Source organism: Hyposmocoma kahamanoa, unplaced genomic scaffold, assembly GCF_003589595.1.
Source record: "Hyposmocoma kahamanoa isolate Upper Pololo Valley unplaced genomic scaffold, ASM358959v1 99879, whole genome shotgun sequence".
In the NCBI taxonomy this organism is placed as follows: domain Eukaryota; kingdom Metazoa; phylum Arthropoda; class Insecta; order Lepidoptera; family Cosmopterigidae; genus Hyposmocoma; species Hyposmocoma kahamanoa.
Window position 1 is genome coordinate 8,470,874 of NW_020656077.1, and position 26,026 is coordinate 8,496,899.

A 26,026-nucleotide genomic window follows, 5' to 3' on the forward strand; every position below is an offset into this window, starting at 1 on the left:
ACACTTTTTAGCGCGGACCCGACGTCCATATAATTGTAGGTCAATGAGAGTTATGATTCTTTTTTCTTAAAAAAATTACTTTCAATCGCTCTCGTGTAATATTTGCCAAATGCATGTTAGAACGTTTTACTTTCCATCGTCTATGTAATCGGATAAAGTACATGCTATTGTGTAACAATATACGTACAGTACATGGTGTATCGTATATTTTTAGTAAGACCGTTTCTTACATAAAAACCTAACTCATTTGATCTAGCAAACAGTTTCTCCCGCTTTTCCTTCGGTGACTCCCCTTAACAATAAAACTGAAAGTAAATAAGATACTAAAAAATGGATTGTAGGAGGTTGTAGATGTTGTTTCGCTGATCCTAGTGTGACGGTGTGACCTTACATTGTCATCTCACCTTTTTATCACCTTTCTCCGGTTCCTTTACACTCTTATTTAAATTTAAATTTTGAATTGTACCATAGTTCTTTTGCCTCGCATTCTGATTTTGTATCGTTTCACCGTCACTCCCTGCTCAATCGCGACGGCGTACGGAGCTGTTTAAGTTCAGTCGCGTATAATTTTGATTCCTTTACTAAGTTTATAATCACTACAGCCTTTATCATGTACCTACGAATACGTATCTGTAATTCAGTATATCTCGGCCCTTTTGGGCCTTACTTCTTTATCACCTTTTCTTCCCTTGAAATAAACTTGTGGACCTGAAGTTTTCTGTTTTACTGCCGTAAACCTGGTCACGGCTTGTTGTTACAACCCTTTCACTAGAAATGTTAATAATTCAATTTCACTAAAATGTCGAATACATTAGTTATAATAAGCCCTCCTTATTAGACTTGATGGTCGTGTTGTAATCAACCAAATGACTTTTTCTAAACCTGTACATTAATCTGTTAATTATAATTTCTTAAACTTAGTTTTCTGAATCAAAATTCTACTGTCTATGGTACTCGTCCATCGAGTATATAACCAGAAATAGAGACGAAATGTCATTTAATTTGTTTGAAAACTATTCTGCCAAATCATTACTGTGACAACTGCGCTCCGATTGGCCAGTCCGAAATTGAAACAGTTGACGGGTGTCGTTAATTGTTTAACTTCAAAACGACCACTTTAACTTGAGCTTTGCTTTGCTGGACAAATATTGTAAAATTACACATATAATATTTAATTGCCGATGAAATGTGATTCCGCATCATTTGTAATTAGATGTTTTGCTGTTTTTCCCACACCACCGAATGAGACAGCCGCCATTGTTAGAGATATTATCTTTATTATAATAAATACAGAATATTTTTGGAATATACGAAGACGTACACACAGGTCAGTTGTTGGCGCTGTACTATTTTAGTTTTCTAAATTTGTGATTTTAGCGCAAACAAAATTGATATTTAAAAGTGATATACGGCCCAATTACCTGACTGATGAGTTGCCAAGGATGGATGGCCTTTATTTCGTCTCTATTTCTGCATATATACTCGATGTACCCGCCACTTAGCCGAAAAATGTCATTAAAATTCTGTATACAGAACTATGAGTTGCAAAAAAAGAACCTCGTATTTTTGCTAATTAAAATATCAATTCGGACGCTACACAAACGCTATACTGCCTATTATTAAATTAGTCTAAAAATCTTGCAATTGGGCTTATGTAAAAAAAAATAATTGGTTATATTGGAAGCGGTACTTGGCCAGCTCTATTATATCCCTTCTGTTTTTTGTTTTGTAGCGTTTTTTAGGCTTTGTTTAAATATACGAAGAGGCTGTAAGGTGAAACCCTTGCGTACCTTTATAAATGGGATAAAATTAAATAAAAAAAAATCGCTTGTTGTCTTGGATTGTTAACAAAATATACATTAACTATTGGTTCTGTTTAATAATTTAAAAAAGTATTGTATGTAATTATACATAATTAGGTCTTAAAATCTCATACCTACTATTTAGGCCACTCGGCGATGGTGACATTCAGAACCCTCCTTATGCAACAGAACTGAACCCTCATTGCATAAAATGCTATTTGACGGGTATGACTGTACCTCCCTAAAGCGTAGCATGGTTCTTAGTTTGCAATTTTAAAAACAGAAAATCGTTGCAGCTATGCCCTTCCAAACTATTATTACTTCCATTGTGTGAGTACAATGGTCACAAATCGCTATACACTCTATTCATTTTTAAAAACTTCCGCGTTAAATGAATGAGGGAAGTGTATATCGATCTCCATTTCATATATTGTTACTTTCCTTACGTTTAGTCTAGGTCAACAACATTTCATCCAGAGCGACGTACACGCCGTTTGCAGAAAAAGTTAGAAATGTTCAGCTATTTGTTTTCAAATGCGGATCCGGGCCTCTCCGGACTACAATGCTTGTATTGTTTTTTTTTAAAGTTTACGTTTTTAACCTTTAGACTCGGAATGAATAAGAAAGCTCGAAACGCGTATGAATCTGTGTGTAAACACCAGCAATTTAAAAAGTTAAATTATGGTATTATTATTATTGACTTACAATTATATGGACGTCGGGTCCGCGCTAAAAAGTGTCCGAACTTATAGGGCGTTAAAATCGTATATAGAGCGTCATTCACGCTTTAGTCTTCGTTTGTTCGACTGACAGCGAAGCAAGCAAAATTAGAATTTAAATTCAACGTTTTAGCTTCTTCATATTCCTTTACATGTCACTACGTTTAAATAGGTTGACTTGGGACATTTTTTTCGTGGTTTTTTTATTAGACCCGTCGTCCATTTATTTGTAAGTCAATGGTATTACCCAATCATTATAGTGATATCATTTTAAAAATTGTTGGTTTACAAATACGATCAGTGAAGAAAACCGGCCAGTTTCTTTCCGATGATTTACCTACTATTTTTCTTTGCGTGTATTTTTGGCGTATTCTCAAATCGTAGGTTTTTTTGAGCATCATTATCATCGTCATCATTTTGTTGCGCGAGTCTTCGGGTGTATAGAATACCCTTAACCTTGCGTATACATTTTGTTTCAAATTCGCTTTAATTTAAGAATGGTTAAACACACAAACGCGATGAAGTCGTTAATCGTCTACCTTTAGGCCGCGGCCGCACTCCTAAGGCGACTGCGACGCGACGGCGATTTCGTGAAAACAAACTCATATAAACATAGATATGTCGGTGAAGCACTGCAGAAACTACAAGCGAAATGTATTTGTTCATATCGTAAAGAAATTTCAAATGTGATACAAGTAATGATGCGGACACCCCGCATTAAATAAAATTATTCAGCGACTCGCAACGACACTTATTCGTACGAATTTCGTACGACTAGCAGCGGTCCGACGGCGATCTGTTACGATTTACGACAAAATATGCGGTGACGTACCAGACCTCGTGGCGTTCGTTCGAAAGAGCGCGACACATTCGAGCGAAGAGTTGCGAAGGAGACTCCGCACCACTTTCCACAATACAAACGTGACTATTCGTCGCGTGTGGCGTCAGTGCGGCCGCCACTGACCGCCTAACATGCCCGATGCGGCCACCCATTCATTAAGCGACGTAGCGGCGTTTTGCTGGCTTCTCGCTTTCCGTACCAGTGCGGCCCCGGCCTCATACACGCGTGCGATTTTTAGCAGCGACGCAAACGCGCGATCTAAGCGCGCGACTGTATCGATACAAACGCGCGATTTATATCGCTTATAAATCGCAAGTAACGACTGCTGCACTCTTTGGCGAACGAACTGCGACCAATTATTTTGTTATTGTCTGTTACACTTTGATATTTTATAACATTTCAAATATTAATAGGTTACTATTAATGAAGAAGATAATATTTATTCATAATAATGATTATATTGATAATATTTAGGGTACGTTTACATGACAAGCATTAAACATGCATCTTACCTGAAAATAGACGTGCATCTTACCTGTACACTAAAATTAATAAAAATCTCTTAATTTATACTTTAAAGACCCACGATTGCAAAAAAGTTGTGTATGACTGGCTACAGACCCTAAATTATAACGAGACTGAATCCATTATGGACATCGTACAATAGATTGTAAACACCACACACGCGCCCACACACACACACACACATACACACCCACACACACGCACACATACACACACACACACCAACACACACACACTCTTACATATACACACCCATAATCACACACACATTATACACATACAATTTCAAATTTTATTTTATTTTTTGTCTTAAATTTTTATTTTATTTTAATTAATCTAGATTAGCTAAGTTACCCAAGCTTACCTAACTTACCTGGTCACATAGTACCCTAACTAGGAAAAGCGGGGTCTCCTAGCACAAGCAATTAGTTTGCTTAAAAGGAGTTCCCCTGCAAACTTGCTGTAAACTAGGTTTAAGAAAACGTAAATAAACATTTTTTATTTATCTTATTTTTTTTTTATTAAACGGGCGTTGGGTTTTTGTATAGCATTTATGGCGAGAATTTACTTACCCAACATTTTTATTTTTTAACGTCGTTTTCTTCTTCACAGAATAAAAGGGCAACTTCTTAACAAGCTTGTCTCCTCATAATCCTATTGGAATAATCCCTACTTGTCATATCCCATATTCCAGGACGTTTCTCAACTTTGCCTATGAATTAACCAGTATTAAAGTCTTCTGTACCCATTTCTACAACAACATTTTTTAATAATTAACAAATTACATGTGAAATAGTTAAATTTACAGCCTAAAGATCAACACTAGGGTTCGCCAACTGGTACTAGAATACAAAAACCAAGAGATTTCGGCAAATATTCCTAACCCAATAAAAAATTTCGCCCTGTGTCGTGTCCAACTCTAAATGTACCCATTACTACTATTATTAGCATTACTTCGCTGAACAGCAATGGACACCTGCCGAATCAACCCCGACCCAGAGCGGTGACCGCAGCCTTTGTCTCTAAGGGCGCGTTCCCATTATGTCGTGACTAGAGATAGTTGTGCAGTTTTAAGTGTCGTGTGTTGTATATTTTAATGAAGTTGTTCTAGTACAACACGATTAAGTCAGTCATTCACGCCTTTTTTGACGCTACGACGACAGTCAATGGGAAGAGCAAGAACGACAGTCATCCTACGAAATATAACGTCACGGTGAAAATGTAACGACAGATAATTGTCGTCACGATTTATTTATAGTTGTCTGCACGTGGACCGATAACACTTGTCGTCACAATCTAATGGGAACAAATAGACAACGATTCGACGGTGAAATAAACGTCCACGACACAGTCACGACAGATAGTCGTGATATGTGAGGCTAGACGCGACAGTTATCCAACGACAAATATAACGTTACGACATAATGGGAACACGCCCTAAGTCGGCGACCCAACTCTATAATAAGTCCCGAGTTCTCGAACCTCAGGGTCCCGCCGTTACTTCCACGACCGGTACGAAGTCGTACATCGGCTCTAATGCCGAATATTTTGCACGCTTTTCGCTTCTTTTTTAATACACAATCGCAAAAAATCCGTTCCGCTTTGAGATTATACGTCTGCCGTACTTTTCGAGGCGTCTTTACGCCTCAATCTCAAATCTCAAAGCGGCTGTCAACGCGCATTTACAAATTCCCGGCGTTAGCGCGGCATCAAACAGTTTTTTTTGCTATTTACGTATAAAATTTGGTAGGGAGTTAGTTAGTGCGTTAGCGAATCTCCTGTTGAACGCTCTTCATGTGAACATGCTCTTGAAGGTTGCAGTTAATGTACAGTTTTGTAAATAAAATAAGTACATTGTGTATTAAGGACTTTAAATAGGAAATTACCAACGAGGCTCTCTATTAGGCTTTTATAGCTCGAGTTTTGTATTTTTTTAGCGTCCGTGATACAAACAATGTAGTTCATCAAAAGATTTTGCGGACCTACTAAATGTAAATGGGACCAATGGCAAAATAACCGAAATCATTTAGAATACATTGAGTTAAATTCTCTAGCAATATATGTATAAAAAACCAAGTACAAAGACACGACGCAAGCACATAGAAAAATTCGTGAGGTCCGTTGGTTCGTTCCGTGGCTTAATTGGTATAGTGGTATAGCGTCTGGCACGGTATGCAAGAAGACGTCGGTTCGAATCCGACCGGATCGAAGGAATTTTTTCTGAGTGTTCGATCTTTGTATTAATAATTATAACAAACTAGTGGAGTAATTTCACAAAAAATAATTGAATATCAATTCAATAAAAAAATAATTAATACAGAGAATAATTTTGATCACTCTATCGCAAGCGTTGTTAAAATCTATTTGAGCACACCTATCCACACCTACACATGAGTCAGTATAATATATTCAACTAGGTTGCTTGCTCGTGATAAGCCTCGTTCGTTTGTTTAACATGAGGAAATCGTATTAATAGAATGTAAAAATAAATTATTATATAACAAGCGTCTTAGTACATACATGTACATTTATATAATCCAAATATATCTCAAATGGCAGGGACTTACAACAAATTCAAGATAGTTATGTTCAATGAAAATTTAATTAATATGTATTTTTTGTTGTTAGGGCGTGGCCATTGAGGCTAAACATGCATCAACCAAGTTGCTAGTCCGACAGAAGGTAACTAAGAAGGACGCCGGCCTGTATTCGTGTCACGCCGTTAACTCCGAAGGGGAGGCCACCAGCAAGGCTGTTTTCCTGCGCGTCCAATGTAAGTTTCCATTAGTTTTAAGTTTTGCAGTAATATTCGAGAAGACTGATTTAAAAGTCTTTTTTTTATAGATGTTCCGGTTTGTGCTCATTTGCACGTTATTATAGTCGGTGTAGTGATGTACCAAACAATACGCGTACGCTGCACCGTCGACGCTGACCCTACTAATTTAATTTTTATTTGGAGATTTAACAACACCAATGAAATTTTCGAAGTATCTACCGCCCGTTTCGGTAAGTCCTCCAAGATTAAATGGTTTCCGTATTTTAATTACTCGATCAAATATCCGGAATACGGCTGTAGCAATTTATACAACACATCGCAGCACTAGCTCGCCTTTTTCACTAACTTGGTCATAGTCTATTCCAGTCCATTTGAAACGAAACGTAAACAAAACGTTTTGGTTGAATTTGTAAGCAATCACTCAATAAATCGAATAATTAACACTTTCACGTACATTTCGAACATTTTTCCAACAATATAATATTGAATAACATCGTGAAATCTCGGAAAATGGTAGTTAAAAAGTGAAATTATTTTTTAATTAAAGATGTATGAAAAGTCTATGGTTGCATAGCGCTGTACGGACAAAACTTTCAGTTCATTCAATTAAAGTATTTGTAGTCGATTAGTAAATCGAAAATGTCAGTCGCAATGGAACCAGTATATAACTGTAAGGAATTGAAAGCGGATTTAAAATTAAGATTTCGGAAATTTTAAATACGCTTTTTTAGGTTATGTAATGAAAACCGCTAGTATGACTCAATTAAACAAATCTATTCATTCAATTAATTGATTTGTAGTTTGCAGTAAAATTGGCCATCACTAAAACGTCAATGGTGGGGTCAGTAACTGGTTTGTTTGCTTTTTGTTTAAATTGGATTGAAACGAAGTACACTTACTTACAGCATCTTCAGCGTGATGCTATAAGTCAAGTTCTTCTCAGAGCAAATCAGTTTGGATTTTGGACCGTTTTTATGGCAAGCGGCATAAAGTTTAATTTAAATCTTAAACGCGCTCTTGACGATGAGTAATATGAAGCTAGTCTATTGCTGCAGCCGCAATGTCCGAACACAATGTCAGCAAGTGTCTACGAATTAAATAATGGAAATATTGTGTAAACTTTTAAGTACGTTTTGGAAAATTAGGGTGCTCAGCTAGACTAACAATAGCATCGGTATAAGAAGATACTCAAACTGGATAGCTCAAATGCTCTTAATTCGAGAAAAGTACAGAAACTAGTCGTGATCACTTGCTGATAGTTTTAGAAACGAATAATTTAACTGTTAATGTAGAGACCTTAAGATATTTAACAAGTAAAAAAGTGTTTGAATTGCATTTTCTTGTAAATTGACGGAATGAAACCCAGTGAATGTGCAATGATTTCTATATATGTGCTATTATATATAAACTTAGTTTCGATTAAAGGAGTCAAGTAAATCATCGTCGCCCATCTGATCCCCTAAAACCGATCCCCTGGGGCATCCGTTTTATTTTAAACTATTTTATATTCCCATCGGATCCCAATGCAGTGGATCAAGAATAAATATTGATATTTTATTCCCACCTGATACCCCGGTTCTTACAAGTTTATTTTTGGTAGGTACTGTGGTACAGTCGACAAGAAAATATGTGTATCTCATCGAGAAGATGTATATATGTCACAATCGTAACATTAAACTAGATTTTAAATATTGCTCAAAACTGATTTATGTTACTTGTGATTTTCAATATGCCGATATTAATTACCTGTCACTAACTGACCACCATTCTCTTGTAGTCGAATCAGTTGTTTTTACAATGTCAGACGAAAAGGACAATTGAACGCAACTATCTTCAGTGGCCGAACAGTTACATTGATTTCCAGGCTAAAAGAAATATTTGTATAGCTTACATTTATTTGTCTCGTGAGTTTGGGTGTAATTTGTGTGAAAAAAAATAGAAAAAACATCATATTTAGGTGTGCACTTAAGAAACAAAGGGCGTTTAATATGATATTCAGATAGATTATTACTATCGTTGTTCAATCTCCACGTATTATACCTAAGTCAACTCTACAGTGTTGTCATGTCCATGTCACCAGAACAAAAAAATATTCTTTTTATACAGATTTTTTAACACAGTTTAATCAAGTGACGTAAATCTCAAAAGTTTCGATGTTCTCAAGACTTAAAACAATCTTAATATAGTAATAGAGTATCGAAAATTCAAACTTTCGTCGAGATTCTCGAACTTTTCGATACCGAGATTCCCGGGATGAAAGCTCTACTTACTAGCCAACCTTTAGAAACAAAAATCCAAATACAAATTAATTTATTTCTTTTTTATGCACAGACTGCAAAATGCATCTCGAATCATAGTAAACTGCTTTGCACATCAGCCTCAAAATTAATTTAAACATTTAATAATTGAAATGGAAAAATATAATGTAAGTTTTAATACGCTGTGTTCAATTAAAAAATGTCGAATATAAATTTTAATATAAATCTTCCAGAGCTTAAACCGATTTGTGCCAAGCAATATTTTTCCCACTGAAATGAGAAACCCGGACACAAAGTAATCAGTAATAATGACAGCTAAGACGTAGCCTAATTATAAAAAATACAATTTAAATAATGATCAGTAGTTACAGGATTCTTACTATGATGACATTTTTTATTTTTTGAGTCGATTGCATAAAATACAGTTGTCAACATCCTCTTAAACCGGGGGGAAGAAAAGCTCTAATGTATGGTAAAAAGCCCTGGGGATGATCGGCGGACTTAAAGTATTTTATGGTTAGTCGTTTTTTAATCGCAATTAACAAATGTCCATATGTCCTATCGTTTTAGCAATTCAAAAGTTTCAAAGTGTCAAAATTGTAACATTCGGACAGGCTAAGACGTCTAATTGGCCATACTATACTCATATGGCCATACTGCCAGATCTTAGATTGTAAACATTTCTTCAATAGTTTAATTGTCTAATCTTGGAAATAGGGTTAATGAACTTGTAAAGATTTGATGAGGAAGAAAAGTCATAAAAAAACTACATGGAAGTAATGGGAATAAATATGACATGTTAACCTTACATTTGTTCCACGTAGAACTTGAGTATATGAAACTACTGAGATAAACAATTTTTTCGCGGTAAATCAATATATCTTTAAGGCAGCCATCTAAAAAATTTCTGTCAAAAGTGACATTTCTAAATTTTGTTTTTAATTTTTTTTTATTGCCATTTTATTGATTAATTTTGAGTGATAGAGAGACATTTCACAATCAGTCTATATTATTATGTATAGAATGTAACACTATTTTTCATTACAGTGTTTGTTTAATGTGCGGATACAGTTAAACAGGTTATATATTGCTCGGTCAACAGTAACGACCACTTCACCGGTGCAGAAATTTGGCATTGATTTACATGTATGGCTTTGAAAATCAAAACCGTTTTGAAGATCTGCGGTCGCCTATCTGTAACCATTGTTTATCCCTCAGTGAATACTTAAGGTGGTTTTCCACAGCGAGGCGAAATGAGACGAGAATTAAAATTTTGTGTGGCAAAATTTCTATTCTCTTCTAGTACATCTTCGGCGGAAATGTCTGGACTGAGGAGAATGTCCGACGCGAGAATTGTAATATTTGTTAATGTAATATTTAACCGTTTTGCTCTAGCGCGAGCTCGTGATAGCTATTAATATTGATCGCGATTTTAGATTAAAGCGAGATTTCAATTCTCGTCTCGCCTCGTCTCGTCTCACTTCGTCGGTGGAAAAGCACCTTTAGTGTTGTTGAAATCCAAGTCACGTGTGTCTTATTTTAAGAATCTTTTGTGTTTGTTTTGTTCATTCACTGGATATAATTGGCCTGTAATTTGTAATAACACTTTTTTATTAACCTAGTGTAATGTAATAATAGATACTTAAAACTAGAATTTGTTAAGATACCTTCGTAATGTACTCAATCGTTACATTGTTTACTACTTAGTAGGTATAAATATTATAAAAAAATATAAACAAAATCCAATTTTCCTTATACACGTCATTCATGTTTCGTAACAATGTAAAGTTTGAACGGTTTTTCTTAACGAGACAGGTGGTGGAAGTTGAGGTATGTGGCAAATATGGAAAACGCACTGAAAAATTGAGTGAATAACTATGACAGTTTTGATGGTTTCATTATACGAGAATCGCAAATATTTTCGAACAAGATAAGTGATAATTTTCTTGATCATAAAACAGTTGAGCTCAAAATAACACTTATGAACCAACTAAAGGGCAAAGAATGCCTGGATTATTTTAAAATGATGGGCAAAACAAATAGTCAGAAGTAATCCACCATTACTCAAGCCAATTAATTCCACTGTCAGGGCGATGTACGCAATTCTCAGAGGAACTGAAAGACGTGAGCGTATCTAGGTCACTCTCCACACCTAAATTCCGTGGCAATTTTCATAGCAAATACTGAAATATTAACCCATCTAAACACCCGCTCACGCGATGCGCTCCTCCTACCTCAAAATGGCGGCTATTTGGTTTCGCAAAATTGGTTTCGCGAAAAGGATTCAGTTTAAATACAAGTTTTTATAAATAAAAATTATTATACTGCATTGCTAAATAAATACCCTCTGTACTACTAACAAAAAAACTCAAATAAAATGCAGTAATACACCGCAAATCCTGCACTTAAAAAGCACTAATGAAATTTTTGGTGTACTTGGATAAATATGATAATATTCCGTTTGAGTGGTTCTAACGTTTACCATGAAATTACTCCTTAAAGTATAGTTTATAAACATTTATATTCAGGGTAAACTTACTTAAACACCGAAATCACCAGCCCAAACAATAACACACACGATTGTCGTGACGTATTTTTGAAGTTGTTTATTTTTTTAAATGACAGACCCAGGCATTAAAAACTTTATGGTTTGCTAGAGTAGTTACCGAAATAGCAATTAATATTAGTTCTTTTACCTGTTAAAACTTCGATGTCCGATAAATCGGTAGAAAATCATCACCGGCACCTCTAGGTGTGGTATGCGTCTACGGCTGCATGTATCGCGTGAGCGGTTATTGAATCGCAAACAATGAGTGATTCTTTTTTGTCTTTGGTATTTTATATTTACATTTACTGCCACTGCCTCTCTCCACCCACCTCGATCCTATGTAACGCGTGACTAACCAGACTTGAAAGAAGTACATAATGATAATCAGAAGATATTAAAGAAGAATTGGCGGATTTATTATATTATTTTAAATAAACAATATACATAATTCATTTATTATAATCTTGTTAGGGTACGGGACATTCTTAATGGTAGTATATCTACCTATTACACCTAGTACATGATTGATTGATTAATAAAATTAAATAGATCTGCTAAATACCATCTGGACACCTTGGATTCAATTGGCAATGAATGAAATGCCAAGAGGCTTATACGTGGCTCGGAATTAGTAGAGGCGAAGCTGCAGAGCCTTGAACACCGCCGTAGAGTTGCCTGCTTATCGGTATTCTACAGAATATATCACGGAGAGTGTCCGATGTAATTGCATAATTTAATTCCGCCTTCCCCTTTCCATCATCGGGGGACTAGACGTGGGTTGGGATTCCACCCCTATGTTGTGGAGCCCCGACATCGAACTGAGGTAAATTCGGGCCTTCAGAGCCATGATGCACGCGTTAAACGTTACTAACCGATCTCTGCGATCCAAATGGGCTTCGACGTCGCACCTTACGAGTAAAGCGCAACTAGTAAAGTCACATTGTTTAGAGAGCCTCCCGACTCTCGGGGCTCCACAGTGAGCATATCCTTGCCGGATTCGGCTAGCCTGGCTTCGGCCTGAGAGGCGTTCGCGTTCTTAGAGGAGGATTCGCACGAAGCATTTAGCTCTTCCACATTTATATGGCGAGAGGTTAGAGAGTGGAATAAAATTCTTTACCTGCGGACTTGTTCCCCGAACGCTATAACTTGGACCTTTTCAAGGCGAGAGTGAATAGGCATTATTTAGGTATGCATGCTATCGTCGACCTCATCATCACTTTTCATCAGGTGAGATGGAGTTCAAATGCGCACTTATTTTTTACAAAAAAAAAACCTAAAACCAAATTTTTTCAACAATTTAAACTTTATATTATCCCATATTTTTCATAAACAGGCGCATACAAATTACGTCAACAAAAATTTATATGGGAGTTCGCCATTGTTCTTTAAGTTTACACATGACGACGTGTTATTAGCAACAGAAGGGAGTTGAAGGGCACCACAGTAATTGTAGTTGGCGAAATGACTGTTTAACTTGAAATTGTTAAATAGGAACCATAATTGAAACTTTCAAATGAATTCCTTTTATTCCTTTTCCGACTTTAAATTCTAATCGACCTTATTATCACTTTCCAAATGCGCACTTATTTTTTTATAAAAAAAACTATTTCAGTTTATTATATAGATATAGTAGTACAAACTTAACTGCCTAATTTGAATTCAGAACATCGTAACAAACAACAGTTACATTAGTTATCTGACGACACGATCCATTGGAACTGGTAAATAGATTTTCAATAGAATCTATTGCACTATATTTTTCAATTCGAATATAAAGTAATAAATATTGCATGTACTTAACTAACGAGTCCGTGATATCGTAGTTTACTTATTTAAATTCGTATTCAGTTGGCCGCCTAGATCTTGTGACATCACACCCCTACGCTTTTTCCTTTGGGGCTATGTAAAGTCCAAAATCTATACGGATAAGCCGGGTACGATTGAGCAACTGGAAGCCAACATTCGAAATCCAATCGAAATGCTCGGACGCATGTTCGAAAATTAGAACTGCAGAATGGACCACGTTAACAAACAATAAATTTTTCAGAAATAATCTTTAAAAAATAAAGAATGGTCTTTTGTATGATAATAAAGATAACCAGATAAATTTGTTTTTATTAATTTCTTTTAGTTTTGAAAAAAGTACCTCCAAATGAATCACCTTCACAATCACCCAAATGAATTATATTCTCGTAGCACTATAGGTCCTTGTATAAGATGTTGTGCAGGATGATACTGTCACCATATCTATTTCAGCCACCAAGCAGTAAGGTGAGCTTTAACTGCCTTCTTTAAAGGATAGGAGTGACTTGACAACTTGATGTCACAGGGTGACGGGCGCAGTGCTATCAGATTATGTGATTAAAACTCTAAATGGTACTGTAAATGTTATGGATAGACGTGTCGTTCACCACGAAGCGAACGTCTTGTTCGTCCCAACACTATAAATTTACGCACAAAAGAAATGAAAAACCGTACCCTAACACCAAATCTCACTTACAATTCAATGATGTATACGAATGTCTTTATTATAACATCACTTCAGGGCGCGCTTTTTGTATGTGTACTATAACTATTGTACAATTAAGTAATAATGCATTATTATTCCTATTACTTATTTTGTGATCATTAATAGATAAGTCCGCCATTGTTCGCTCACAATTATCGCAACTTTAAACTATTTAGAAGGTATTATAATAAATTGCTTCATATTATATTTGACTGTATTGTTATTTACGGTTTTAGGCTAGAATTGAAGTTACTCCACCCTTTGGTACTCCACGTTTGATAATGTTGAAATCAGGAAGACTTACGTCTTCTCAACATTGATCTTTAATAATAAAACTGTTGATTATATCAATCAAAGTGTACAGTACAATTATTTTCTTGTCGGCAATCTTCGTATTTGTTACACTTTTGCTTTTTCCTAAATATTGTCACATATATAATATCAGTTTTTTAAATAGTAGCGACTTACAATTCAATAGAATGCATTAAGTACAAAAAGCAGCTGTCAGAAATCCGATGACAGCCGAAAGACGAAGCTCAGCGAGAGATGTTACGAAGATAGTTGTAACTGTACATTATTGCACATAAAGTAACAAAATACATAGGGTGAAACTTCAATGGTCTACTTAATATACAATCGATTTTGTCCTATTGTTTATATATTGTAAGCTTGACCAATAGAAAGTGACAAAATCATTTAAATAACAAAAAAAGAATATTTAGGTGTTCGGTACAAAGCGCGAGTGAGATTTTTTTCTATTTCGTTAATACAAAAGTTGAAATTCCAGACAAGTACTATTAAAAATTACTCTTTAAATACATATGTTTTAGTGATCGACTTCGTTTATTTATTTGTGATACACATGTTTACAAGAACGTGTTGTGTACAGCTGTACCGCCTTTGTATCGAACGTCGATTTTTTACATTTTCATAGGACAACACTTTCTTTAGAATATCCTTGTACATATATATTTTAATACATCATTTAGCATTAATTTATTAGTAAAATGGTAATTATACAATATAAGCTTCGCAAGCCTACAGCATGCGGATTAAAATATGAATTTAAAAAATTTATAGTTTATTTATTTTTATTCAATTGTGATCTTCATTTGAAACATTCTTACAAGGAGAAATGTTTTTGATGTAAACTGCTTGATGTGGTTTAAACGTGGAACGTTTAAATAGACATACGGGAAGTGCCTGGCCGCTTACTCGGCTGGCCGGCACTGCCGTGTGCCTTGTTACAAAAAATAACATCATTCTTTTTTTCTTTTAGCTAACTATACACCGTATATGTGTAGGGCTATTTCGTTATTTTTATAAAAACTGAAAACAAACAATTGGCCGCTTCGCTTTACATGTGCTTCAGCATGCTCTCTTATGCACACAATACCTGTAAAAAATTATAAATACTAGTAACTTTTTCCCTTTTCGGCGTCTGCGAATCTTTGCGAAAACCAAAATTTGTCTCGCCCAGCTGTATAATTTGGTTATTTGGTAAAGAATACATATTAATAAAAACAATACATTGCAACGTTTGGAAAACATTACATAATTGTACCATATTTAACTGAAATAATTAAACAGTTGGGCTTATTTTAATGGAATCCATTTCATAATTAGTTATTGGAACAGATGGTTGAGTAACCTATTATACAAGATTTATAGGTTTATGTGCAATACGAGCACTTAAATTCATGACAACCTGTTCCGACAACTATGATAATACCGAATCGATTGTTATTGAAATGGAAGAGATTTGCGAACGGTTTTAATGAGCACCCTGCATAAAATCTGTCTCTATATGTTAATCAATGATATTTGGCAGAAATATTTTTTATCGCGTGTTGCGTGGCGCGATGCAGTGTGTCAATGGCCTGAGTTTGGCGTCTGTGTGTGTGTATGGTTTACGTACAAGATTCTTTTTGTCCTGTGCTCGCGGCATACTTTTGGCGAAGTCAATTTATTTTAGTTCAATATATTTTTACTGGACGTTACTAAGCAATCGCGATTGGTCAGTCATTTATTTTGACTTGTGTATTTTTAACTTCAACTAAATCTCTACATTTTTTACGTACGCGATTCTGTGTCAACTCACGGGTAACTACAACTAACATAACTAGTTACAACCGTGACGTCTGGCCATACAGTGTGTTTGTAATAGCGTTGCAAGTGTTCTGCAACTGAAGCGTTAAACTGTATTCTACCTACAGCTTTTTATCATGCTGATATAAATCTAATTTGATGACAAAAATATCAAATAAATAATTTTATGTTTTCACGGTGTATTAATAAATATAAATTTTACTTGTAACAAAAACAGTTTTGGCCACACGACCCATAATGTTGAAATTAGTAGTTCTGAAAGGATAACAATGAGTTAAAAAACGCGGTGGGAACTGACGACTTGAAGAGTTTGCACGTAACCATGTGACCTAGGTCACTACTACCTATGTTGGTGTAAATTGCAGTCAGACGTTTATTTACGTATCGGCTTATAATAATAAAAAAACCCTAGATTGCAATATTGTCCCTCTTCCGGGACTCTTTTCCGGCACTTCGTGCCTTCTACGAACTGCCAACTCTATTCGTAGCAATCTCAGGTCAGTTATTTACGACTTAGCTGGAAACCATTGTTCAAAAAACTAAACATACTGCCTTTGCCATGCATGTATATAAGGTACATCTGCGTATTTGTGAACACTTATCCTCAATGTTTTAAAACACGAGGTGAAGTGATACAAAGGCAATCAAGAGCTGAAATCATGAGTCTTTTGTACCAACCTCGATGCCATAAATTAATTTATAAGTATAATTGCTTCAACATGTGCATAAAGATATTCAATAGTTTACCGAATGAATTTAAACTACTACACGGACCTATGTCTAAATCACAATTGACAAAATGGCTTATGACACATTGCTTCTAGAGTAATAAAAAATATTTAGAATTTACAAATACTAATTTATATTAATTTGAAATGCAATTGATTTTAGAGGCCAAAATATTTAAATCAGTTAATATTTGCACACCTGCTTGCAGGTTGAATACATTGTACCTATTTTTATTTTCTATTTCTACTCTATTCTATTCTACGAAGCAAAAAATCAATTAAAGAAATTCTAGTCTATGTATGAAAAATAAAATAATAAATATAGTACTTTTGACGGAGAAATGCAGGGTGCTTTTTTTACGACAACACCTCTTCTTGACTTTCTGTTTCAATATCTCGAATATTCGGTTTGATGTTTTATTATTGTTGTCCAGTTACGGATTTTGAAGCTTGTGTATGTATTAACCATAGATATAGGAAATATTAACATGTCAACTTATGTCTCAGGGTGACGGGCGCAGTGGCAGTGCCCCTCAGACCCTTGCGATTTAAAGCTCTGAGTGGCACTGCAACTGTTATGGACAGGCGTGTATCTTACCATCAGGCGCACGACTTGTTCGTCCCGTCACTTGATATTATAAAAAAACTATGGTAAAAAATATTTTAAACAAGCTTATACTTGTTATACAAGAAAGCCAAGAATGTGATGAAGCTTCAGAAGCTGTAGCATCCATGTCCCGCCAGGAGTTTAAGGTGTATCCCACTCTGGACTAATTAATTATAACGTCCAAGAATCCGCGCTTTTACAAAATAAAATAGCTAAGACCAGAGCTTGGTATATCGGTATTTTCAATAACAGGTATCACTAAACTTGCTGTAGTGCCGGTACTTAGATGCTACCGGTTTTAATTAATTCGGTAATTTCAGGAGCCGGTACTATTATCCTTACTACGGTACCGGTATTTAACGTACTACCGGTATAATTTATACTATTCATACCGGTATTTACATATTTTGGTTTCATTAACGCACACACTCAACATTGACTTGATTATCCGGTGTTTTATAGTTTTTATTTACAACTGTATACAAGTATTTTATTCCGGTATTAGTTGAACCATTTAATAATAATAAAATGGACCGTTCTTTCGTCAGTTTATATTCAACTATTAAATAATCAACATAGCAAACTGACGACAACAACAACAATATTGATTTCCCAATACCGTGCCGGTATTGGTACTTCAATCGTAATGGAAAATACCAGTATAATACATATAATTTTTATACCGGTACCAAGTCCTGTCTAAGACGCATGGCCGTCTCTTTTGATGCCCATAGTGTTAAAACAAGAAGAGTGGAACACATTTTATGCTACCTGGTCGTAAGTAGTTTTCTAACAATGTATCGACACTCATGCGTTAATGTTTTATGGCAGAAGATAATTACGCGTAATTCGATTATGATCCATTTGTCAGTGATACGAGAGAGTCTTTTCCCCTAAACTCAGATTCTTAATTATGTAGTTGGTGAATCGAAAGACAATGTTTTCGAAAGTGCGTTCAAGTTGAAAAAACAAAAGTTTTAAACTTTGGACATTACCCATGTCAAAATAAGCATATATAAATAAAGCATATATTACATTGACTTACAAATAAATGGACGACGGGTCTAATACAAAAACCACGAAAAAAATGTCCCAAGTCAACCTATTTAAACGTAGTGACATGTAAAGGAATATGAAAAAGCTAAAACGTTGAATTTAAATTGTAATGTCATCGCAGTACTGTCTAATTTTGCTTGCTTCCCTGTCAGTCGAACAAACGAAGACTAGAGCGTGAATGACGCTCTGTATACGATTTTAACGCCCTATAAGTTCGGACACTTTTTAGCGCGGACCCGACGTCCATATAATTGTAAGTCAATGATATATTATTAATAATAGCTTAAAATGTATGCCACAATATATGTATTTTTTTAAGTGACGTCATAGTGTCTTGACAAACCGTTACATAATTGACTATCTGATTACATGCCAACCCTAGCATTTGCCACAGTGGGGGTAATTGCTACAGAACAAAACAAGTTTTAATAGCATTGTTTTCAGAGATTGTAATAGTTTTGAATAGTTTTGATGCTCGTTATTATATTCAATAACGATTTGCTTTTTTATTCGCCATTGCCCCACACGCGTGAGCATGTTCCCCATGAAGTACCTTCTAAATCACAAGTAAGCTATAGTATTTGCAAAGTCACTTATCTACTTGACAATTGTTCAGAGGTCGAATTTTCATGTCGTAAGAAACTTAAAGGGCCTCGGCGTGCAACTTTTCTAAAGATGCCTTTTAACAGTCAATCCAGTAGTCTTGCGCTCTGTTTACTTCTTGTTAAAGTTCTAAGTTGGCTAACTGAACATTATGGAGCAATATATTGTCACCCAACAGAGCCAGAAATTACCTTACATCTAGTCTGTTCCGGTTACCACTAGTTCCGACATTACAGTCCCAATCTTAAACATTTATATTGTTAATAGTAATTTAAATTTATCACGCCACAAATATAAAAAAACATGGCCGACTGACAGTGACACTTGCTTGTCTACGAAAATGTTGATTAAGATTTTGTATTATTCTATTTTTAAATATTACGTGATAAAATTATTATTAAAAAAGATAATGACACAGTCAAGGAATAATTTGCATTTACCTGTAACACTAGCTCTATCCTAGACCTTCTTAAAAACAAGATCTTGAACTGTATACATGATGAATATTCATCTGCGGGATATTTGGACTTTTTACTATAGTACTTAATGTATTTTATTTTATTTTATTGCAATTGGTACGTAAGTGACTTTTTTTCAATCTTTTAGTTTCTCTCAACTTGTATTATAGACTCTTTCACAACGCGTAAGTGTCGATACTCACGATCGAAAAGACCATTTGTTAATCTCCTGTGTATTGTAACAGTCGCTATCGGGGGAACATCTAGCGAGCTATTCTATACTGCCACTACGGACCGTGACTACGGGACTTTGTATTGCCACGCCAAGAACTCTGTCGGCGTGCAGGAGAAACCCTGTGTTTTCCACGTCGTGAAGGCCAGTATGTATATTTCTATATCTATATTTTTACACGTTTTAGTGTTGGTTTCCTTTAAAAGTCAACAAAAAAGATAACTACCGTGTTTTTTGGTTTTTACTTTTGTGTCTATTTTAATGTTTATGAAAATATTATATTTATATCTAATTTATTTTTTACATTTTTCAAATTGCTTTAATATCGTTTGTGAAAAGGTAAATTCTGAAATCAAGCCAGTGTTCCTGCAGCTTGACCCGAGCAAAATGAAGCGTATGGGAAAAATTTGAATTCCAGCTGTGGTGTCGACTCTTAAAGAGAGGGTTAATACCATAGTCCACCACCCAAGTGGAATGCGAGTGGGAATTTATACGTTTTTACCAAGAACCTCCTGTGTCATGCTGGTTTCATCACGCTCATATACTTTGACCGTATTGTTGCTATAGATACACAACTGTACGTAACACAGATTTTTTTTTTCGAATGTCACGATTTCTCAGAAAATAAAGATCTACAATAAGCACATAGAAAAATTCGTAGGGTCCACTAGTTCGTTCCGTGGCTTAGTTGGCATATCGTCTGTCACGGTTTGCTGGAAGACGTTTGTTCGAATCCAGCCGGATCAAAGTTATAGAAATTAAAGTTTTAGACAAACGTACACTTCCACTGCTCCAATGTTAATAGCTTTTTATTTAACAAAATCATGTTTGTACAGACGGTAAATTGTTTGGTCACGAAAATCTACCTATATATATCAGAATCTAGTGACGTCGCTTAGTGAACACGTTTAGTCACTCTCATAAAAAAAGAATTTAATCAACTTTACAGCGTCGGACATAAAAGCTAATAACACGCGAAATAATTTTATTGCCAGACCTGCAAATATATTTTAACGCTTCTTTAAGATTGATGGTAGGCAGACTCACTTTTGAATTAGTGATGGATGACAGTAGATCGTGTAGCCAGGCGCTTTTTTGAATCCAAAACGGAGCAATTCTCAATCCTGAGGGTAGAGTAGGATTAAAATAATGCCTGAGATAGATTTTTTTACTCCCACCTACAAGGAAAATGAATAGTAGACGAGTGCAGGCACGGCAAAGCTAGCCGTCGAAGAAAATTGTTTGAAAATTATCTACAATGAATATTGTTTTAGAGTATCGCGCGTATCAACAAAATTTACCACTTTGTCTAGTATAAAGTGCTTATCGTTCAATATGTCAGTTTTATAGGCCAGTAGAGAGACATCAAAAGCTGACCCATTGATAACTTTACGTGGAGGTGTAGCCCTAGACCTAGACCGCGTAAAGTACTTCATCATTTTGTATGGCAAGTTATACAGCGTCTCTAGTGGGCACAAGAAGAAACTACATTTTGCACATAAGAGCCTACGCACATGGCGTATTTTATACGCGCCGACGACGCGTCTTCTGCACGTATGTACGCGCCGCTGTAGTCGCGCGTATGTATTGCAAATTTTGATAACATAGTTTTAATTTTAGTTTTCGATAATTTCAGTTAGTTTTTGAAATGAAGCAACTACATGAAATTGTAAGTATAAACTCCGGTGTTGCCGTCTACTAACCACAACGCGGTTAAGTAATTAGTTATCAAATATCCGTTTCTAATAACATAAAGATAGATCTCCAAATCATCTATTTAAAAACAGTTAATGTGTCCGACACATCGAAACTTACCTTAATTTCAATATTCTAAAACTGAGTTATGGTTCTTTTACGATATACCAAAAAATGATTTTGGCATGCTTTTTGTTATACGGACTGCAGAGTAGAGTATATAAGCTTCCAGTTTGCAACGGATGTTTGCGTGCATTTGAATCCATTCATTAAAGGACGTCAGCGTCACGTATACGCGCATATGTCGGCGCGTATAAAATACACCGTGTGTATAGGCTTAAACCTTTTACGCGGTTGCTAGTGATAACGTTCGCTGTAATCTCATGGCAGAGGCACAGATACGAAGCTGCGAAATCGGATACGAAATAGATGTGTAAATTAATAATTTTAGAACTTAATTAAAACATTCCGCGATTTCCGTGAATATTGGTGACCGAGGGGAATATTCCCAAGTAAGGTTTAAAATACGGCTAAAGTTCCGGAGTTCGTCGCAATCACGACTCCAGCCAATATGGAATGGGTAACGAGAAAACTTATTACGTTCTTAACTTCCCACTTACCCATTCGGTTTTGAAACGTACAGTTCTTTTTTGAACTGAATTCCAGCCCACAAATTCACGTGAACCAGTCGTGTGAGATTTCTAACTTGCTTTCTTGAATTTCCACCTTCCAATTTTTAAGATATTCATTGAAGTTAAATTTCTATAGATAGATTAAATTATTTTTATGTGAAATTACTCCACTAGTTTGTTGTAATTATTAATACAAAGATCGAACACTTAGAAAAAAATCCTACGATCCGGCGGGATTTAGAAACGACGTCTTCTAGCAAACCGTGGCAGACGCTATACCAACTAAGCCACGGAATGAACCAGCGGACCTCACGTGCTCTACGTGCTTGCGTCGTATCTTTGTATTTGGTTTTTCAACGACTTTTTAACCGTAACGCCATCTATGAGAAATTTATGATATTTCGTCACCCTTGATTGAATGTTACCATGTTTGACCACCATGATATTTAATTATTTTTGTCAAATTACTCCACTAGTTTGTTATAATTATTAATACAAGGATCGAACACAAAATTTCCAGCTTTCAAATGTTTTGTTCACATTGTAAATGCGTTGATCCGTAACACTAACATCAAAGTCAAATAATGATATATTCCATAGATAAAGTTTTCGTCATTTTTTATGCTACCGCTCGTTCATTACGCTGACCTCCCTGAGAAGAACGAGCAAGAAACTAGGGATTGCTCTTTTCAAATAAACTTAAATGCTATGGAATACACTTTGAATCATAATTGTGTGGAATCTAGACTCTTGTTGTATTTCCATGCTTCTTTATCTAAAACATACTCTTCGATTTTGTAATATGACCTTTCAATTAAAATACTCAGTTCCCCATTACAGAATCGTTTACCTTAGTTAAACGAAATCGTGGTACCATGAGTTTGGGCTTAGTTTTAAGGTTAATATTATGGATTTATCTTCTTTCTTAATGAAATAATGTATATTTTTACGGGCATACAAAGTATTTGAGTAAATGTACTGTGACTGTGTGTGTGTACTATCTTTTTATAATTCACGCAGCTCCGCCTAAGAAGCCGCGAAACTGCAAATGGGCCCGCGTAAGTCATGGTAATGTGGAGGACGACTACCTATCTGTGTGCTGTAAAGGAAGCTATGACCGCTTCCTGCCTCAACACTACACTCTTGAAACCATCGGCAAAACCTATAGAGTGCTTCTCAACAATACCGAAACCTTTCCCGGCATCTATACCGTAAGGGATGACGGTACTGTGACGATTATCAGCGTAGGAACCAATGCATTAAAAGTTCGTCGTGGTAAGTGTCTTCTAGGAACCAATAAATAAGTATTCTTAATAAGCGCGAGGCGAATGTTTTTTAACGAATGTTGGAATGGAATGTACTTTGGAAATTTAAAAAATAAAGTGATTTGTATCGAGTTGTATCGATAGGAAATGAAACTATTTTTCCGGATTTAAATGCTTTCTTTGTAAAATTAAAAATAATGTATTTAATTAATAACTATTGTAACTATAGTAAAAAAATAGGGTGGTTTGCATCAATATTAGACATAACTGGTTGAAGACTGTACCACCTCAGTCAACCGTGACCATGGGACCTGTAAAGTTCTCGAAACGTCGGTTTGTTCGAAAAAACAAATATACGCGACTTAAATCCGGAAAAATAGCTTCATTTCCTAAAGTGTTTTGCATAAATATTAGATATAACTGGCTGATGACTTTACAACCTCAGTGAACCGTGACCATGGAACCTGTAAAGGGCTCGAAACGTTAGTTCGTTTGTTAAAAAAACAAATGATAAGGTAAAATAGTTACATTTCCTATGTGTAACAATCGCGAAAACCTAAATATTTTTAAGTCAACATAATTGCAACTTAAACGAGTAACTGAAAAAAAAGTTAGTAAAACTCCATTTCGGAAGCAAAATGCACTTAGGTTGTAAGTTATTGAAAGAATTTTAATACGACAGTTATAATTCGGATTTCTTTCGCCAGATCTGGACTTCTGCTTGAACATCAGCTGGGCTGAAATTAATATTTTCGATGATGAAAAGATCGGAGTGACCGCACACAACGCCGTCGGAGCCTCGGACACCGTCATTATCAAAGACTTTGTGTATGTGCCAATCGTCAAACACAAAGGTAAGTTTTATAACAATACCTTCCCTATATACAGTAGCACAAAGCCCTTGATATTCGGCGATGCCGCCTCCCGTTTAGGTACTTGCGCAGTTGTAAGTACAAAATAAAATGGAATTGAATTAAAAAAAACTGCGGAAACATGAGCAAGTCAATGATATAAATTCGAATTAGAAAGTAAGTCAAATAATTTTGTCTTAAATATTGTTTATAACAAACTGTTAGGCGGCCGTTCGACTTTGTCTTTTTTTAACCGCTCACGCGATACATGCAGCCGTAGACGCATACCACACCTAGAGGTGCCGGTGATGATTTTATACCGATTTATCGGATATCTAAGTTATAACAGGTAAAAGAACTAATATTAATTGCTATTTCGGTAACTACTCTAGCAAACCATAAAGTTTTTAATGCCTGGGTCTGTCATTTAAAAAACATAAACAACTTCAAAAATACGTCACGACAATCGTGTGTGTTATTGTTTGGGCTGGTGATTTCTGTGTTCATTTATTGAAAACATACCGTAAGTAGCGTTTTTTAAGTTTACTCTGAGTATAAATGCTTATAAACTATACTTTAAGGAGTAATTTCATGGTAAACGTATATCATATTTATCCAAGTACACCAAAAATTTCATTAGTGCTTTTTAAGTGCAGGATTTGCGGTGTATTACTGCATTTTATTTGAGATGTGTTTGTTGGTAGTACGCAGGGTATTTATTTAGCAATGCAGAATAATAATTTTTATTTATAAAAACTTGTATTTAAACTGAATGCTTTTCTAATTTGCGAAACCAAATAGCCGCCATTTTGCGGTAGGAGGAGCGCATCGCGTGAGCGGTTAAAAAAAAACTAATATTTCCCAACACTCGATTTATTGATGAAAATTTCACATTAGACGGACAAGTGACTGACTTCCCGTTTCCCGCAGTGATGTACCGCACTGTAAGATGTGTCATCTTACGACCAATGTCGAACTGACTTGATTGGTGTTTCATGCAATACCGAAACTTGCACAACAAGCAAATACGGCAATAAAATTTATCAAACCTCGGATTATAACAAAACGAAGGGAAATTCTGCTTAAAATAGGCTTCTAGTTCATGTTACAACAAAACAATTTATGTGCACCATTATGCACTGCTTTTTTTTTTATAAATGGGACCGTATGGGAAAATCCAAAACCATACCTAGAAGATACAAGAAAACGTCTTTTTTTTGTGAAAACAATTTTGCCGACGTAATCATTCTCTCTTTTTTGCCTTCGTAGATGAAACCAGTTTCGAACTATCAGCGAACGACATAATGCTGTTGTCTGCACTGCTAGTGGCCGCGGTGGCATCAACTGGATTTTCGATGTGGTTTGTCAGGTAAGTTAAATAAATTCGTGGTATCATGAGTTTGGACTTAGTTCTAAGGTTGAATAAAGGCCCATTTAGATGGAGAGAGTTTATCGCACGCTTCGTGACGAAAAATCGTAAGCAATCGCCATAAGATTATCGTGTCATAATGTTTACATTCAGGCAAGAACTAAAATCTCGCATACGATTATGTCGTACGAGATTTGCAAGCAATTTAATCGCCTCCTCGACTGTTTACCTGTGTAAAATAAGTAAGTAAGTAAGTAAGTAGAAATATGTAGTAAGGAGATTCTTGCTTACCAGTTTTCGGCTTATCTAAACACGATCTCGTATGACATTTTCTCAAGTTCATACGATTATCGTACAAATCAGTTCGAACTGTTTTGAGAGCGAGAATCGCCATTCGAGTTCAGTAATTACTGCGGTATTGACTATGAATAAAATCAAAATGA

The 26,026-nt window shown here is 35.5% G+C and overlaps 1 protein-coding gene across 1 annotated transcript in view; it reads left to right on the plus strand.

Moving 5' to 3' along the window:
• The window catches only part of LOC113239558, a 115,409-nt gene that overhangs the window by 58,894 nt on the left and 30,489 nt on the right, over positions 1-26,026 (plus strand). Inside the window, exons 5-11 of the mRNA XM_026476619.1 lie at positions 6,516-6,660; positions 6,732-6,893; positions 15,258-15,278; positions 19,785-19,919; positions 23,119-23,373; positions 24,071-24,217; positions 25,484-25,583. Coding sequence (XP_026332404.1) covers positions 6,516-6,660; positions 6,732-6,893; positions 15,258-15,278; positions 19,785-19,919; positions 23,119-23,373; positions 24,071-24,217; positions 25,484-25,583 — 965 coding nt within the window. The remainder of the gene's footprint in view (positions 1-6,515; positions 6,661-6,731; positions 6,894-15,257; positions 15,279-19,784; positions 19,920-23,118; positions 23,374-24,070; positions 24,218-25,483; positions 25,584-26,026) is intronic.